The sequence below is a fragment of the Lithobates pipiens genome, unplaced genomic scaffold, assembly GCF_037356315.1.
Source record: "Lithobates pipiens isolate NorthernLeopardFrog02 unplaced genomic scaffold, aLitPip1_a1.2 Scaffold_16, whole genome shotgun sequence".
NCBI lineage: Eukaryota > Metazoa > Chordata > Amphibia > Anura > Ranidae > Lithobates > Lithobates pipiens.
Genome location: NW_027507748.1, coordinates 614,404,308 through 614,424,544, shown reverse-complemented (window position 1 = coordinate 614,424,544; position 20,237 = coordinate 614,404,308). Strand labels below are relative to the sequence as shown.

The following is a 20,237-nucleotide window of genomic DNA, read 5'->3' as shown; positions in this document are numbered from 1 at the left end:
AGAAAATATTTATTTTGATGTGTAATATATAAATATATATATATATCTATATATATCTATATATATATATATATATATATATCTATATATATATATATATATATATATATATATATATATATATATATATATATATATATACATAGATAGATAGATAGATATATATATATAGATATATAGATATATATATATATATATATATATAGATATATATATATACACTGAGCAAAATTATAAATGCAACGCTTTTGTGTTTGCCCCTATTTATCATGAGCTGAATGCAAAGATCTACGACTTTTTCTTTGTACACAAAAGGCCTGCTTCTCTAAAATATTGTTTAGTAATCTGTGTGTGCATTTATTAAACTGAGAAGTTTTTTCTCAGTTCAGTTCTCGGCAGTTCTCAAGGAAAATGATCTCCTCTGCAGTTGGTTTATTAAGCTGAGAACTTCAGTTCTCAGAGGGAGAACAGAGAAGAGTTTCCTCTGAAAATGGCTGAGATCAGTGTAAAAGTGGGTGAGTTGCCTATAATCTTGTGCGATATGAGATTACGGTGCAGCCGAGTCCAAAAAGTGAAACTAAAGCTTAAAAGAACGTGTAATTACATGTTTTCAGACATGTGATAACTAAGGAATATATATATATATATATATATATATATATATATATATATATATATATATATATATAATATATATATATATGGTATCTATTGTGTGTATATATATATATATATATATATATATATGTGTGTGTGTGTGAATGTATGTGTGTGTGTGTATATATATATATATATATATATATATATACACTTGTATATAGTATATATTTATATGTTGTTAATATTCATTTTTAACCCATTGGTGCTGATATTAGGAAGAAAGAGGCCTTCTTCCTCTAATCACACCAGCTTCTCTCCCAGATGATGAACTGGTGAATCTGGTAGGGAGATATTTCAGTGTAACGGCTGTGAAATCTTCAGATCTCACTTTTATAAACTGCCCGTTTGTGACAGAACGGTCATGTACTGTGATGAGAAGCGGAGAACATGTTCTCTGCTCCTTATCTCAGCTACATAAACTGGTACACCCCAGAGATCGACTGATCTCTGTTTTATAAACGGACACCTTAGTGAGCACTTCTCCTTTGCCAAGATAATCCATCCACCTCACAGGTGTGGCATATCAATATGCTGATTAGACAGCATGATTATTGCACAGGTGTGCCTTAGGCAGGCCACAATAAAAGGCCTCTCTAAGAGGGCTTTCACACTGGGCGGGCGCCGGGCGCCGGCGGTAAAGCGCCGCTATTTTTAGCTGTGCTTTACCATAGTTTTAGCAATGCTATTCGGCCGCTAGCGGGGTGGTTTTAATCCCCCGCTAGTGGCTGAAAAGGGGTCAAATCTGCCCGCAAAAAGCCACCAGAGCAGCGTTTTGCCAGCCGTATCGCAGCACTGCCCCATTGATTTCAATCGGGAGCAGTGGTGGAGGAGTGCTGAAGGAACGGCGAGTTCACCGCTCCTTCACCGATCCAAATTACTCTTTCCGACGCCCTGCCAGCGCACGGCTTTCACACTGGAGTGAATGGAGCCGCTTTTCTTAGGCACTATACAGGTGCTATTTTTGCCTGAAAAAAGGTGTCAGTGTGAAAGGGGTCTAAAATGTGCAATTTTACTTTATTGGGGGGGTCCAAAAAGCAGTGAGTATCTGGTGTGACCACCACTTGCGTCACGCAGTGCAGCACATCTCCTTCACATAGATTTGATCAGGTTATTGATTGTGGCCTGTGGAATGTTGGTCCATTTCTCTTCAATGGCTGTGCAAAGTTGCTGAATATTGGCAGGAACTGGAACACGCTGTTATATACGCTGATCCAGAGCATCCAGCAAATGTCAGTATGTCAGTACTATGTTATGTCAAATTCAGTCAAGACATATAAATACATTTTTATAGGTACTAACATGAACTTTGTTCATATCATAATTGCTCAGCTCTAGCAACATTTTACAAATGCTATCAGCATATGGCTTAGTAATTCAAAACACATTTCCTATTACTTAGATAGATTACAATAGTTATGAATAAACAACACCTAATTTCCAGCATGTTGGGAAATTTATGTGATGAATGCTATCAATGTGTGTCTGATAAATCGATATGTGACACTCATGATCACAGCCTCCCATGTATAATAACATTTCTAGTTCTGGCTGCAGGTGGGACTGTGGATGAGCAGCACTGGAGAGTGTCAGTATCAGATATTATAATTGAGATGTCTCTAATGTGTGAAACTGGATTTATATAAAATAATCACCCTTTCTTCTGAAATAATAGACTATTAGCTAAGGCTGGCCATACATTATAAATGTGTCATGAACAACTTTCCTTTAGATTTACTAAAACCATATAATATGAGGTCAACTCTAAATACTTGCAATTTGTATGCAATCAGGAAGGCCCTTACACTACATAGTTTTAAAGGTAAACCTAAAAAAAAATGAAATATGAAAATTGTATAAGGTAAGCCTCTCTTTGCTTATAACAGGAAATGTACCATGTAACTTACACTGGACTATGGACAGCACAGATCTAAGGCAGTTCTATACATTTTCAATAACATCTTCGATTTGGCATAATAATAACTGTAATATAGGAAAGGTAGAATTATAAATGGCATGGATCTGGCAAGTTCTTACAGGTAAGAGTATAGCAGGTCTTATTGCTGTTATTGCTGATATCCTTATGAACCCCTAAATGTAGGTGCGGGATGGACTTCTTCTCTATAATAAATCGATTACTTTTATCCAACTTTATGCACCTTCTGCCCTGGAGGAGAGGGGAGATTCATGTAAACTTTTATATCGGGGACTCTGGAGCTTCAAGATCCATCAGCACAGGTCTGGAAGATCGGGTTTAATTACAGCAGAAGAGGTGAGACTCCGATCTAAACTGTCACACACTGCAAAATAAAAAATCAAATGTATTTGATTCACTGGGCTATAGCAACTCTGGGTTTCATATATATATATATATATATATATATATATATATATATATATATATATATATATATATATATATATATATATATATATATATATATATATATATATATATATATATACATATATATATATATATATATATATATATATATATATATATATACATATATATATATATATATATATATATATATATATATATATATATATATATATATACACATATATATATATATATACATATATATATATATATATATATATATATATATATACATATATATATATATATATATATATATATATATATATATGTCCCTAGCTATCAAAGTCTCTATTAATACATAGTCATACCAACTTACCTGTTTGTTGATCTTCAAACGTATGAGGGGAAAAAGTGTGCATCCAGTGATGTCACATGTAGTCGAAGTAAAATCCCAAATTATGGCTCGCCGTCATTGTAGATACTAATCCCGGCATTACACAACACTAGTTCAATGAGGGAGAATGTTAAATAATATTAATAAAAAACAAAACAAAAAAAAAAAAAACATGAATAATAATAGCAACATGAAGAACAATCGATATATAAATTATGATAATTATGATATAGTATTAATAATAATAATACCAATAATAATAAATAAATAACAATATAGGTAGAAAATGGATGTGCCGTAGTTCTATGCTACTTTTAAAAAATATTGACCTACACTTTGCATTTATGATGGCAAAATCAATCATGATTGGCCGAACAATGTTCATACCTCTGGATATCACCGGTACAAATGACATGGGGGACTTGTCTATGTACTGTCAGTGCAAGAAACCCACTTACCGACAATTGAAATATATAGAAACTCATCAAATCTTAGATTTATTTATAGGTATCACCAGAACGAAATCTGTCCCCATGAAAACATGTTTAACTGAGTTACTTGGAATGAATGTGACAATGAGAAAGAAAGAAAGAAAGAAAGAAAGAAAGAAAGAAAGAAAGAAAGAAAGAAAGAAAGAAAGAAAGAGGAAAGAAACAAAGAAAGAAAGAAAGAACGAGAGAGAAGAAAGAAAGAAAGAAAGAAAGAAAGAAAGAAAGAAAGAAAGAAAGAAAGAAAGAAAGAAAGAAAGAAAGAAAGAAAGAAAGAAAGAGAGAAAGAAAAGGTAAAGAAAATGTGTACCTAAATTTTACACCCAAAAATATATATGGGTCATTGTTTGGAATCCCAACCACAACACTACCTGCCTGCAGTTTGCATGTACCTGTGTGGGTTTCCTCCAAATACTCCGGTTTCCTCCCACACTCAATATTATAGTTTATTTGGCTTCTGTGTAAATTGTCCCTAGTATGTGTATGTATGAATGCGAGTTAGGGACCATAGATTGTAAGCTTTTTGAGGGCAGGGACTGATGTGAATGTACAAAGCGCTGTGTAAATTGATGGCGGTATATAAGTATAAATTAATAAAAATATCTTTCACTAGATATCACTCCATGGATTGTAGCTATAATATGGGGATGTAGATATTGCCTGGTGTAATGTGCAGTAATTTCAATCTACTGGAATGAGCCTTTGCTGTCCCCTTTATTCTATGCCCATAGTGGGGTACATGCCAGGTGCCAGGCTGGGCTGCTGCCTGCTGGGCTCTGTAGTCCTCCTTGGGCCCCTGGTACTGTATTTTTGGGGGGTAATACTAGGTGTGTGGACTGGTTGAGCTCTGTGAACCCGTGATTGGAGGGTAAAGTGCAGAGGTTTGCCATGGAAGGAGGAAGCTCTTAAACAATAAAGACTGAAGTATTCTGTGTGATCAGGTCGCTGCCCTCTCCTTATCTCCCTTCACATGCAAATGGTGACAAGGGGGGCTCCATGGGGCGCTGACGTCACCTGCCATTGGTGTGCTCTTACTAATAGAGCCTTGTACACAGTGAGTGGCGGCCAATGGAGTGACATGTCTAGGAGTGTCTGTGTCGGAGCCGTCTAGGAGCAGAGCTGGGAAGGAGATCAGTGCAGAGGGCATGAGTGCAGTATGCAGCTAGCTGGCAACCGACTGCCACCATGTATGTCAGTTACCTTCGAGATAAGGACGTTGGCATGTACCCTGGATCTATGAGAGGACACCCTGGGCTCCAGAACTACCCCACTGCCCCCCAATACCCTGACTATGGGGGATACCCCGGACTGAGCTTAGAGACTGCAGCACCTTCTACTGGATCCTCACCCTGGATCACACCCTATGGGCCCCCCAGGGAAGACTGGTGCCACCCTGCCTACTCATCAGGACATACTCCCATCAACCCTTCCCCAGGGGGCAGCCTGGGTTACAGTCCTGTGCCTGACTACCCAACTGGACAGAGCCAAGGACCACCCTGTGTTGGGGTGTTGCAGGCTGGGCATCAGCCTCCAGTCTCTCCAGGGGTGACAGAGGGCCACAGGAGGCATCACTATGAGTGGATGAGGAAGCCGGGCACACATGGAAACTTAGGTGAGGCATCTTATCTCCATATAAAGCTCATATATATATATATATATTCTAGAAATCAATGTAATATCGGTGTATTCATTTATTTCTCCATTTACCGGGACAATACAATGCAAACCATAACGGTGTTCTACTGCATTGATATGTTTTTCAAATATTTTACTTTGATGTAATCTGACCAAGGATCGATTTTACTATAAATATATTATTTTACTTGTAATACAGACACATATATTGGATACATAGATAGCAAACCTTCAAGTAAAGAGCTGAAATATATCAAATAAAACTATAGACTTAGCGATAAATAAATAAAGTTAAAATATAAGGCTGAAATATATAAAGCTATATGAAGTCTTGTGTTGTCTTGGCGCTAATATATAGATAGATAATATGCTGCATTGAAAGATACATTGATATAAAGATAGATAGATAGATAGATACATACACACATACATACATAGAGGACAGGATGGATAGACGAATAGATATATATAGATAGATAGATAGATAGATAGATAGATAGATAGATAGATAGATAGATAGATAGAATGTTGTATTGAAAGATACATTGATATAAAGATAGATAGATAGATAGATAGATAGATAGATAGATAGATAGATAGATAGATAGATAGATAGATAGAATGTTGTATTGAAAGATACATTGATATAAATATAGATAGATAGATAGATAGATAGATAGATAGATAGATAGATAGATAGATAGATAGATAGATAGATAGATAGATAGATGATATGCTGTATTGAAAGATACATTGATATAAAGATAGATAGATAGATAGATAGATAGATAGATAGATAGATAGATAGATAGATAGATAGATAGATAGATAGATAGATACATAGATAGATGCTGTATTGATAGATATATCAATATAACGATAGATAGAGAAATACTTAGATGATAGGATGGATAGATAGATAGATAGATAGATAGATAGATAGATAGATAGATAGATAGATAGATAGATAGATGTGTGATTTTATTTTGTAGTCATCTGTCATGCAGTAGATGGATGGATCATAACATGTTGAGTTTTCCAGCTCAGCAGTCTTTGCAGGTCAGTAAAACACTTGAGAAATCGCTTGTCCTGCGCTTATAAGGCACTTAAAGATTTTTTATAACCAATTAGAATGTCATGAATCTTTGGCCCCCACCACTGACATTAGTTTCTGACTCATTAAGCTGATGTGAGCCAATAAAGCTGAGCCCGGGAGATTCGGCTCTCAGCTCTGCCAGGCATGCTCTAGTGATTGCTGATGGTATAGGAGGTGTACAGAGTGGCATGTATGGTGTGGTTGGCCATAACCCCTCTCGGTTATTTCTGGGGACCCCCCCCCATCCTCTCCCCATACACCAGGATCCCTCCCATGTGACAAGCTATGGTTTTCGCAATCCTGACAGCTCTGGCAATGGGGATTGATGTGGTGCCTCTAACATCAGAGAGGCTAAAGTCCATATTTCTGATGTAGATATAATTGCCCCGGGCAGTGCGAACCTCTGTGATCTTATCGGCCCGCCTATGACATAAATGGGTGGATTGTATTCTGAATAAATGGAGATACCTGTGGGGGTGATAAGAACATTGATTGCATTAACCGAAAGGAACAAAGTATAGAGATGTGCAAGACAATCCAGTAAACAGTGACATGGTTACATTTTCAATGGACAAGTAGGGTCTATTCTAGGGCATAGAACATTAAAAATGTACTCAACGTGCGCCACAATGCATGCGCCACAATGAGATCAGCATTGTCCCAGCTGAGATAAGAAGTCTCGTTTGATGGTGAGGGTGGGTGGGTGATGGGAGGTGATGGAGGTGATGGGGGTGATGGAGGTGATGGAGTGTGAGGGGCGGTGAAGGGAAAGTTGAGGGCTCGGTGTAAACTTTTCTTTTCTGATGTCCTCTGAAGAGGCGACAAAGTCAGGCGCCCTCTCCCTTGTCATGGTAATGCCCCCTTGGAGCTGCAGGCTGATTGCAGACAAGAGTGGACAGGCTGGAATTCCCCAGGGACCCATCTGTCATGTGTGCATAGCTTTGATATACACCTTGCATCCCATTGTCTTTCCTGGTGACCGGAAAAGAACAGACAACATGGCACTAAATAAAGATTTGTGGCGCAGGCTATGTATCAATTGGCCATCCCAATGTGTGCCTATCTATGGGGATTGATTAGACCTGCTAAGAGCAACGTGATCAAGGCCATTTAAACTATGTATAATGTTACATATACCAAACAGTTACAGGATGGCCGAAAGCAGTATAATATATACTATATCTCTCTTTATCATATATATGTGTGTGTGTGTTTGTACACACAAGGGACATAATTTATGTGGGACATAATTGCTGTGATCTTCTTGCTCTTAATAGGTCCAACCAATTCCAGTAGATAGGTAAATACTAGGAAGGCCAATATATATATATCTATCTATCTATATATATATATATATATATATATATATATATATATATATATATATATATATATATATATATATATATATATAAATATAGTTCAGTTGCTTATTTAATAGTTTTTTGAAATTATTGATGCTCCCCGCTGAGACCACCGCCTGCTCTTTCAGTACAGAACCCTCTAAGTAGTTTAAGGTTAAACCGCTTTAAATCTAATTTTAGTGAATTAGATATATATATATATTTCAGAGCACCAATATTTATATTTATATATACAGTTATACATTGTACAGTGCATAAATATGTGTGTATATATATATATATATATATATATATATATATATATATATATATATATATATATAACGAGACCTCTCTTTCTCATATATATATATATATATATATATATATATATATATATATATATATATATATATATATATATACACAGGCATGCCCCACATTTAAGTACACAATGGGGTTTATTTACTAAAGCTGGAAAGTGCAAAATCAGGCTCACTGCTGAAGCTGCTTAGACACCAATGAGCTTCTAACCCCAGCTTGTTCAATTAAGCTTTGATAATACAACCTGGAAGCTCATTGGTTTCTATGCAGAAGTGAGCCTGATTTTGCACTTTCCAGCTTTAGTAAATGAACCCCATTGTGTACTTAAAAGTGGGGTATGCCTGTATATATATCTCTTTCAGACAATATTCATCTCAATTATGTAATATGGACTGTAGAGAGAAAGTTGTACATTGTATAGAGCAGTTTAGGACTTTTCTTCAAACAGAAATCTACATTTTGATAATGTAAGTTGTCATTTGATTAAAAGTGCCTTCACCTGAAAAAAAAACAAAAAAAAAAAAACAAAGTGAATGAAAAATACTGCCTTCATTTTTTTAAATTTAAATCCAACAGTACATGTTTATAGTATAGTTTTCAGCATTAAAACTGCATTTATATCTCTGGCCTCAGACTACTTTAGTAAAGGAGTAGAGAATTGTAACAATTCATATCTCAATCATGTGCAGGGAATCTGGGGAAAACTACATGATTTTGCTGGCACAAACTGTGAACACATCTTTACATTACCACAGTGAGCTTTCTTTAGTTATCATCTCTTCTGTATTTCAGTTTACATTCAGTGAAGTAGCATGTCTACTGGTCGTGACGTCACAGTTAGAGCTCCACAGGTTGTCACAGTATTTTAATATGATTACTGAAAGCTGTGACAGTAAATTCCCTTAGGGGGGTCTGAGACAGAGGAGCATTATTGAGCCAAGAAAATCAGCTATATTTCACCATCATTTTTCCATACCATACCATTTGAATATATTGGGAGGTTATTCAAACTTGTGCCTGAGAAATCGCTGCTTATGTAAATGTGAATAGCCAGGGGATGAAAGCTGAGGCCGACATTGGAGGTAATTCAAACAGAATGTCTATTCTAAAGGCTCCTCTTTGATAATCTCTGCTTGTAATCCATTGTCTGAGGTTGTGTCCTCCATTCATTAGCACTGCCCAGTTCCCTCTGATCCTGCTTGTCTCTGCACAGGGGGCCTTTGTAAAGCTTTGTTAAGATATACCTGATCAGAGAGAGCCTAGCAGGCATTAAACACCTTCTAGATCAGATAAGCCGGTACTAGAAGTTCCTGATAGCACCACATAGCTGACATGACTGCAACAGGGCAAAAAACAGCACAACAAGCCATACAAACCTGACACAGCTACACATAGCTTTGGGGTGACTTATATTTCCATACAGCTGAACATAACACATTTCCAGAGCTGGCCTTATTACAACATACATAAGACAAGCAAACACAATCCTAAAAAAACTAAAAACAACTGCCAATAACTACAAAACACTCATTATTTAAATGTATACAAAAATGTATTACTAAATAGCAATAGATACAATTAACAACACATAATTACAACATCTATACAAAAGTGCATTAGTAAATACGAATACATACAACAAACAACACATAATTAAAAAGAGTAATACACATACAAAATAGCGCATTACTAAATATGAATGCATACAATAAACAACACATAATTACAAAGACTAATACATACAGGCATACCCCACTTTTAAGTACACAATGGGATTTATTTACTAAAGCTGGAAAGTGAAAAATCAGGATCACTTCTGCATAGAAACCAATGAGCTTCTAATCCCAGATTGTTCAATTAAGCTTTGGTAATAAAAAATGGAAGCTCATTGATTTTCTATGCAGAAGTAGCCTGAATTTGCACTTTCCAGCTTAAATAAACCCCATTGCGTACTTAAAAGTGGGGTATGCCTGTATATACAATAGTGCATTATTAAATATGATTACATGCAATAAACAACACATAACTACAAGGACTAATACATCTATGCAATCGTGAATTAATAAATATGAATACATGCAATAAACAAAACAGACACTATACATATATACAATAGTGCATTACTAAATATGATTACATGTAATAAACAACACACAGTTACATAGACTAATACATATATACTATATTAGTGCATTGCTAAATATAAATACATACAATAAACAACGCATAATTAAAAATACTAATGCAATAGTGCATTCGTAAATATCAATAACCACATAATACAACCCATAATTAAAAAGACTAATTGATTTATTAACAAAATAATGCATGATGCAACTAGATAAACAAATGTTCCATTTGCTTACAAGACTGTCACATAGGTAAAACACCGTCACCATCAGCTACTAAAGTAATAAAAGATAAAAGACTCTTAAGTACATAAATTACAAAATATAAACAGCTGCTCACAAGCAATTGATAACTTGTATTATATTATAGTATATAAACTATAAATGAATACTTCTGAAACATTAACCAATAGATTTCATACAACTTGATCAATTAATAATGAATAAGCGAAATGTACACAGTATACAAATGACTCAACAAAATGTGTAACAATAAAAAGCTACATTGTTATGTGCTGTGCAATAGAGAGGACCCTAATCGCCCTAATGTGTATGAACACATAGGATAAGAAGCAGCGATTTTAAGCCAGTGTGCAATCAAAATGTCTGATTTACTAGGAATTTTAAAGGCTAAGCAATACATTGTGCAATTATTCATTTTTATTTCTATGCACAGATAAAAAAAAAGTAAACAGAGTTTATTTTCACGTGATTGGATAATCTAAGTGAATATTCACTGTGAACATTTTCAGACACTTTATTAAATCAGCCCCAAAGTATCCATTTGGGCAAGGAGGCAACATTGGATCTGTATGTAGGAAAATCCATTTCAAATATCTGCGATCAGTTTAAAGTAATCGTAGTGTCCTGTTGCATTCTGGGTAAAAAGAAGGGTCTGCCATGCAGGTACAATCCCATTTATCAGCATGCCTGAGCGGTGCTGTAAATTGTGGTTTTCAGATGTCCTGGGTGCTAATTGTCCCTTTTACAGCACCCATCATATTAACAATGATTAGTTGGAATATGGGTGTCGTTTATATGGCTTTGTGGATTGCAGTTTTCTTTAAATAGAAACTGCAAGCGAGCAATTGCTGCATTTCACATAAATAATGTGAAGTGAATTGAACACTACATTAATAGAAGGTGAAGTGTCGGGGGGCACTGCCTGCTGGAGCCACGTGCTGCTGGGGCTGGACAGGTGGAGTACCAGGGCCCATCCAATAATCAGCAAACCAGTCATTAACTACTGAGAATTGGAAACACTCACGTTATATAACTATTATTATTATTATTATTATTAATAATAATAATACTAATAATTTTGTTGTTATTATTATTCAAATAAAAATAATACAAGAAATAAAAATGAATAACTTATTATTACATTTTTAAGTAATAATTAAAAAAAAAGAATCTTCATCATCATCATAACAACAATTACTACTACTATTTCATTGCTTCATCATTAGTTGCAAATTAACATATTGCACCTGTAATAATAATGTACCGGTAAAATGGGCAATAGCAAATCTTTTTACATTTTGTATTTTAATTGTAATGCAATTCACAATACAAGGATGCTGTATACATCATTATTATTATTAATCCTATTGTTGTTATTATTATTATACAGGATGTTTCCACTACATTTTACGTTTCTACTACTCTACATCACTTTTTACATATAGCTCCAACAGTTTGTGCAGCACTTTACAACATGAGGGCAGATAGTACAGTTGCAATACAATTCAATACAGGAGGAATCAGAGGACCCTGCTTGCTAGAGCTTACAATCTAAAACGGAGGGTCAAATGATACCTAAGTTATACAACTGGGGGGATGAGCTAATGGACAAAATAAAAATACAGTTGGGTGGAGGCAGGATAGGCTTCTATGAAGAGATTATTATTATTATTAATTCTTATATTTTTGTTCATCCTCCTGTATTGAGTTGTATTTGTACTGTCTGCCCTGTAAAAGCGCTGCGCAAACTGTTGGCGCTATATAAATCATGTATAATAATAATAATGTAAATATAAAATAAATCATACATCCATTTTAAAAGAAGGAAAGAAGAATTTAACATTAGTTAGTCCACTTCGAGTATTCAACATTCAACATTTATTTTTTTAATTTCCTTTAGTAATATTTAGCAAATTCCCTTGATAATAATTCACTACCTTATTTTTATACCTAGCCTGTGTTCATTTCAGATACCCATATATATATATATATATATATATATATATATATATATATATATATATATATATATATATATATATATATATATATATATATATATATATATATATATATATAGATAGATAGATAGATAGATAGATAGATAGAGATATAGATATAGATCTCTCTCTCTCTCTCTCTCTCTCTCTCTCTATATATATATATATATATAATTAACAATTCGTTCTATTTTCCATAATTATCATAGTTTTTTAGGCTCTCTGAGTTCCTTTTGTACACTCCCAGTCAGATTCTGTAGAATTTTAAAATTAATTTAATAATTAGCATTTTCCCTTATGATTATATTTTCACTCTATACCCAATCAGATTCTGTGGATTATTTTGAACGTTTTCGTTAAGAATGGTCATTTTTTAAAAAAAATAATAAATATATTTACCATAATCTGTTTCAAGACTGTGTTGAGGGGATTTCGAATTCCTGTTTGGGTATATTATTGGAGGTAGTTTAAAATGGAAATGACTCTTTTTGGTAACAGTGGGGTATTTGTTGGGGCATTGCAGGATTGAGAAAGGGGTCATCAATATGCCTTGTTGGTGGTCCAATGATGTTGGCAGGGGTTGTGGCCCATGTGTCAGTCTGGGACATTGTCAATTAATGTTGCGCTCTTGTACAGGAGGGAAAACCCGGACAAAGGACAAGTATCGGGTGGTCTACACGGACCACCAGCGGTTGGAGCTGGAGAAGGAATTCCACTACAGCAGGTACATCACCATCAGGAGGAAATCGGAGCTGGCGGCCAATCTGGGACTCTCTGAACGACAGGTATGACAATGAGGGAAATTAATGTGGTCTTAATGCACCTGATAAGGGGCTCTGCAGCCACAGCATTAACCATGACCTTCTCTCATGGAAAGGTGACATCAGTCCACATTAATCAAGGGGGTCGTACATGGGATTGTAGCAGTTCTGCATACCAGCACACCAGGAAAAAGACCTCAAATACATTCATATTGTGAAACGTGTCCTCATGGGCTGCTGCAGAACCTCCCCAATAAAAAATATTTTAAAATGCTCCAATTAGTACTTACAAGTTACATCTGAAGTCATTTAGTTGAGTCTTTTGCAAAGTATATATATATATATATATCTTTTTTTACAGGAAGGTGAATCATTTGCTAGAGACAATTATTGCAGCACAGGTTTCTGTATTGCATCTGTTGCCAGAAACCAACTAGGGTGATAAAAAATTTAATAAAAATATAAATATAAAATACAATATTTTAAATTTCCATACTGTTGGAATCAAATGTATAAATATATATTTAAAATTTTAGAATCAATGAAGAAAAAAAAAAAAAAGAACAAATAAAAATCCCACAAGCTTTTAATTAATTGAAACCCTTTGTGGAGAAAAGAGCATGCGCTACTTTGTAATACTGATGTTACTCTTTTGAGTAATTTGGATTGCAGTTTTATCTCTGTGATGGGTCTGAATTGCCACAATAATTACTGTTATTTTTTTTATTTTTTTTATTATTATTATTATTTTATTGTTATGTAAAAGTTGTTATTTTTGCCAGCACTTTGTGCAGTGCATTTGTAACAGAGCATGCAATAGATGCTCATTGGGAGGGCAGAACAACAATTGATAGACCGGGTCACATATACAAATATGGAAAGTCCCAGACTGGTAGCTGTGCAATGGTGGCATTTATTAGTGTGCCTCAGGGTACTTGTGGGCTTTGCAACACTCAACTTTTAGTTAACAGCATCAAGATGGCTTACTAGAAGGTGTGTATTTGCTTTAACCACTACATTTTGAACCAACATCCTCAGCTTCTGGTTCTCACCTATATACTGTGCCCTGGCCCACCATTGCCCATGGACATATAATAGCAGAGTGGAGAAACCAGTGATTTGTGATGTTCACAACAGTTAACAGTTCAAATCAAGGACTGTTTCTTGTTGATTCCAAGATTACAACCATGTATGGCCGGTGTTTCGTCACATATGGTGACCCATCACATTTGGCTACCCACTGGACTGCACATGCGTGCTGCTGCCATATGCATTCCACCCCTGAGTCCAGGTTCAAACCCCACCATCCAAATGGATGCAGAGCTAGATTATAATTATGCTGAGCGAAGCGAGGCCGTGCGCGAGCAAAGTGAGCCCGCTAGGGACCCTATGTTGGAACACATATGGCGGCGTCACGCCTACGCACTCCAGCGGGTAGCAAAATGTGATGGGTACCCGAATGTGATGTGACACTGGCCTATGGCCCTACTCTGCCCGCTCCCTGCTGTCAGAATACAAAATCTCTGAAGCATTTGCTCCAGTTTCAGTAAATAGCCCCCACTGCATCCAGGACCAATCATTTGCCTTAACCGCAGGTGACCTCTGGATGTGCAGATACATGCAAACAGCGTTGGAGAGCCGTGGCTCCTGTCATTGCTTTATACAGGTCTTCCGCCTAGCACTTTAACTTAACCATTAACCTTTAAAATAATCCTAGCTTTTAACCTTTAGCCTGGCTTAAAATAAACATAGAGGCCCTAGCCCAACACTGAAATTTTATTGTCCCAAAATATTAAGGCTTTATTCACACTATGTCAGTTTCCTTGCGGTCTTGTTTGCGCAGGCACAGGAACACATTCATTTAACAACTCCGGAGAAATCCTAGTTTTGCATGGAACCTTGGTAGACCAAGGCTGGTATAGGCACACACATCACACAGATCTTTTCAATATGCCATCTGCAACATTAGCCTGTGTTTTTACTACAGTGGTCAGACCATTTCCAAAAAAAAAGGCCAGAACAGCCCATGTTTGGTTACCTTTAGGAGAGCAAACAAATCAACAGACCTGGCCACTAAAAGATGGTTGTACAAAGATGCTCAATCCGTATATGGCTAGCTTTAGTAAAAAATAGCCTAGATTCACTTTGAATAGCCAATCGTGTCATTTTGTTGAGTTAGAAATCATGTGTCATTACTTTTGGGATCAGTAAACATGCATAACTTGTACATACCTCCCAACATTTTGAGATAGGAATGAGGGACACCTACTACCAAACATATGTAGGCATAGGACACGCCCCTTGCCACACCCCCTTAAAGGAGAATTAACCCAAAAAAGGTTAATTAAATCCACAAGGGCTTTTTTTTTACCACTACTGTTCCTTTATATTGGCTTTTAAAATGTACAAATGCAGCAATTTAGAATTTGGATGAAAGGTTTAGCACTGGGAAACACTTTTTGAAAGATAAAAAGTGAATTTTATATACAACTATATAGATCAGACCAAAATGAAGGACACATGAGGAGGAATGAGGGACAGAGGGACATTGCTCCAAATCAGGGACAGTCCCTCGAAATCAGGGACAGTTGGGAGCTATGCTTGTACCATTGCTAATAATATGGCTAGCATAATAAAAAGGTATAAATATGGAGAAGGGTTGGTGTTGCGACCAAAGTACCTGACATATTGTTTACTTTCAGGTGAAGATCTGGTTCCAGAACAGAAGAGCTAAAGAACGAAAGATTACCAAGAAAAGAATCCAGCAGACTCAGACTGGACAAAATGGACAGGATACCCTGAGCCCAGCGTCCTCTATGGGTCACATGATGTCCCTGTCTGGCACCAGTGTGGGTCCAATGACAAATGCCATCACTCAGTGAAACTTTCACTTTCTTTGTTCTGACTGTGAAACAGAAGCTCTTCCTCTCCTGACTGGATTGAACCTTGGTAATGGGCACCAGATGGTGTGGCGTCCAGCTGGCCAAATGTAGGTGAAGCTGTGAAAGAGCCAGAGTATGCTGGCAGCTCAGTGGAAGACTAAAGGAGACATGGGCATTTTTATATGTGGACTGTACTTTAGAGCCATATTATCTGCCCACCTTTGTCAATGACTTTGTCAAGGACATAAATCGCTAGGACTTTAAAGGATTGGGACAACAGCTTCAAATTATAGACTTAATAATAACATTGTTGTTTTTTTTTACGTGAAATGGACACTTCTCAGGAACTAACCATTACATTAATTTTACTCAAAGAGGTAAATGTTGGAGCTCATTACAACCTCATAATTCCAAGCACTGAATGGGGAAATTGGTTTTTAAAGTCTAGGGGGTACTTCGACTTTTCTGATACTTCTTATTGGGGTAAAGGGTGACCGCAAATGCTGTGATCAGAGATTTAATGATACTTGTTGTTTTTGTGTTTTGTACAATGTCCCTGCTAATTATTAGCTTGAGTTTAATTTGACAACCTTTTGTATTTTAAATTATTTGAACTTTCGCGGGAGATGAGGAAATAAACCATTTTTTTCTTTAAACTTTTCTTGCTGCAATAATTAAAAATGAAATAACTTAAGCCCCTTCTGCTTTTGGTGTTGAACAAGTTTGGAAATTCACCAATGAGTAATGGGGGTGATTTACTAAAAGAGTTAAATATCGTCACTGTAGCTGTGTTAACTTAAATACTCATTTATGTGCAGAACAAATAAATAAACAGGAATTTGCTTTTCACATGATTGGATAGTTAAGGCAAATCTTCACTCAATTTACTCAAGAGTGTCAACTGCGTTGATAAATCAACCTCAATATTTTCCTGTTCTCTTCTAGACCCCAGAAAGGGGTTCATATATTCTAGACCCCATAAATACCGTAGGTCTATTGTTTATTTTTGATAAATTATCTTACACAGGGGTGTTTTTGTGCGTGAAACCTGCATTCCAGTTAAATTAAAAAACTGCAGTTGTGATCTGCAGCAGGTGTCAAATTTAACTTAGTGACATGCCAAAAGCAGATCGCAAACACAGTGCGTTTTCCTGCGCTGGATCACATGGTACAGTAGCACCATACGACCTGGTTACTGTGTGTTTTATAAAGTAGTGCATACACTACTCTTAGTGTGGTCCACTAAAATGAATGGACTAAAACCACACTGCACCCGGATTGCATGCGAATCCACAGAAACACACCAGCCCTAAAAAAGGCATGGTAAAATACAGCCAAATAATATATCTATTTCTGCATTCTCTGCTTAGTTACTGCACATTTAAAGCTGCATATAAGATTTGCCATGCTAAATTAGTTTTATAAATTTTTTTTAATTTGCAACTTTCATGAAAAATAATCCCTGGTCATTGCTTGTTCAAACACTTCCTATTAGTGGATGACATCTGTCTCCAAAGCCTAGTACACACAAGCCGAATGTTGGGTGGCATTGTACGGTTTCTATTGATTTTGTTCAACAAGATTCTGTCAAAGGGACACAACCCAAAAAGGTCTGCCGATTGGCTCCCAATCAGTGCTCTCAGCCAATGGCTGAGAGCGTTGACCAGAGTGTTCTGTTGGGAGGGCCATCCCTCTGTCAGAACGTAACATACCAGGAGGAGAAATCGCTCTACCAACATTGCATAGTTAGTGCCGTGGCTCCAGCCTGAGTTGTCAGGTAGTGTGTACCAGGCTTTATCATTGCTCTTGTAATCCTTACAGATGTCCACCTTGCAGAGACTACAAGCAGCTGTGACTGATCATTGTCACTTTCAGCATTAAGCCAGTCCAGGGCAATGACATGCGGCTGATGCTAGGGTACATGCAGGAAGACTGGAACTGGAAAAAAAAGGCTGGAGAATAGTAGCACTGATATGTAAAAAAGGGTAGAAAAAAGGTGAAAACAATATTTTCTAAAAAAAATCCTCTCTATTGTTCTATTGTATTGTGACAGCGGGAATTCCTCTGCTGTCAGAATACACTAACCAGTGCTGCAACTGCTGATCGAATTAAAGTTTTCCAACATTCCTGTTTGGGAACGGCCATAAATGGATTGAATATGGGCTTGTCTTTGCTTAACCAGCTGAATTTTTGTATCAATCTATGGCCAGCTAAAGCATACACTAGGTGACCTCTTGTCTGATACAATAAAACAGTGTGATTATTCTTCAAATCCTTACAGCAGTGGTTTGCAGATGATACAGTTGTACTCAAATATAGAAGATCTTGGACCTAAAGTTATGTATGGTGGACATGAGGGCTGCAATGTGTATCATGACATCCACTGGCGTGTAGCCCAGGCATTCTCAACCAGGATACTATGGAACCCTAGGTTTCCCTCCAGAGGTTGCTAGGGACTCCTCAGACTGATTACCCCCCCCCATCCGATGGTGCCTTCACAATTCTGAGTCCAGTGCCACTTGGCAGAGCCACCAGCCAAGCAACAACAAACTTTGTATGTGAGGGTGGCATTCAGAGCACCACAGTAAGGGTGGCATTCCTCTAACTGACTACTGATGTAATGTGCATTTTTCCCTCCAATTCACATGGAATTTTAGCATTTTGTCCCTTGAGACCTGAATATTTTTTTAAGGGTTCCTTTGGGGCAAGATGGTTTAGCAGTGTTGGTGTAGACTCTGCAGTACAGGCCAGTCATTTCAATCTTTTTACACTAATCTTTGAAATAATTTTCTGGTCTTGGGGAACCCCAGATAAAACAAATCCATTGGTCCTAATGGCTTCACCGTTCACCATTACAAAACCCCCTGTCCTCATTTAGCATCACATCTCATCAAAGCTCTAAATTCCCTAACCTCACTCCTCCATTGCTCCCGGGACTCTTTGAGAGCTCACATAACAGTCATTGCTAAATAGGCAAAAGACCCCTCCTCCTGTGTAAGTTATTGCCCCATTTCCCTCTTGAATATTGATCTCAACCTTGTAACTAGGATTTTAGCCAACTGACTTCTCGCACTTCTTGGCCTAATAGATCCGGATCAGGTAGACTTTCTTCCTGTTCAGGAAGCGCAAGATAATGTGATCAAAGTCCATAATTTTTTCTATGCTGCTTCCTCTACCAAGGTTTTTTTTTTATCCACTGATACCGAAAATTCATTTGACTGGGTCAACTGGCAATTTACGTCTGCAGTCTTAAAATATATTGGCCTGGGTGAAAGTTTATTAAAGTACATTTCTGCTATTTCTTCCATCTCTTCAGCATCTGTCGGGGCATTTTCTCTGACCCATCCACTATTATAAATGGAACATGATAGGGATGCCCCTCATCTCTTCTACTCTTCATACTATCTCTAGAACTTTTTTTACATAGGGTGCGCGCCAACCCAAATATAACTGGGCTGCAAGTGGGGGGAGGCCATTAGAAAATCTGTGCTTATGCAGATGACCTTCTCTCTTCCCATACAACTCCACGTTTTCTGGCCTAATCTCCTAAAAGAATTTGAAACTTACGGCAAGCTTGCATTTCTCAAAATGAAAGCGGAGGTCCACCCTAAAGTGGACCTTCCGCTCATTGGTACAGTACAGGTATCTGCACCCACTTCCGGCGTAGATTCTGCAGAAGGTATGCCCCTTTCCGCAGAATCTACACCCCTTTCCGAAAGTCCCCCGCTGCCTGCTGGGAAACACACGGATCCCAGAGACAGCGGGGACCATCCTTATTGCGCAGCGCGACTCGCGCATGCGCAGTAAGGAACCGGGAAATGAAGCCGAAAGGCTCCACTTCCTGATTCCCATACCCAAGATGGCGGCAGCAGCACCCGAGAGACGATCGAGAGATCGGCTTCGGGTGACGACATCGCGGGTGCGCTGGGCGGGTAAGTGTCACTATTTTAAAA

At 37.1% G+C, this 20,237-nt stretch overlaps 1 protein-coding gene and 1 long non-coding RNA gene across 2 annotated transcripts; one reads left to right on the top strand and one right to left on the bottom strand.

The window, feature by feature from the left end:
• Nucleotides 1-843: 843 nt before the first annotated feature.
• On the bottom strand, nucleotides 844-4,751 carry LOC143983921 (uncharacterized). Its single transcript, XR_013274691.1, has 3 exons — nucleotides 4,264-4,751; nucleotides 3,366-3,492; nucleotides 844-2,957 (listed from the first exon to the last, which is right to left on the bottom strand). It is a non-coding gene; the product is annotated as an uncharacterized LOC143983921 (long non-coding RNA).
• Nucleotides 4,752-4,883: 132 nt separating this feature from the next.
• CDX2 (caudal type homeobox 2) lies at nucleotides 4,884-16,940 on the top strand. Its single transcript, XM_077484073.1, has 3 exons — nucleotides 4,884-5,483; nucleotides 13,278-13,426; nucleotides 16,105-16,940. The coding sequence occupies exons 1-3, from the start codon at nucleotides 5,057-5,059 to the stop codon at nucleotides 16,282-16,284; spliced, it is 756 nt and encodes a 251-aa protein (XP_077340199.1). The 5' UTR covers nucleotides 4,884-5,056; the 3' UTR covers nucleotides 16,285-16,940.
• Nucleotides 16,941-20,237: the final 3,297 nt, after the last annotated feature.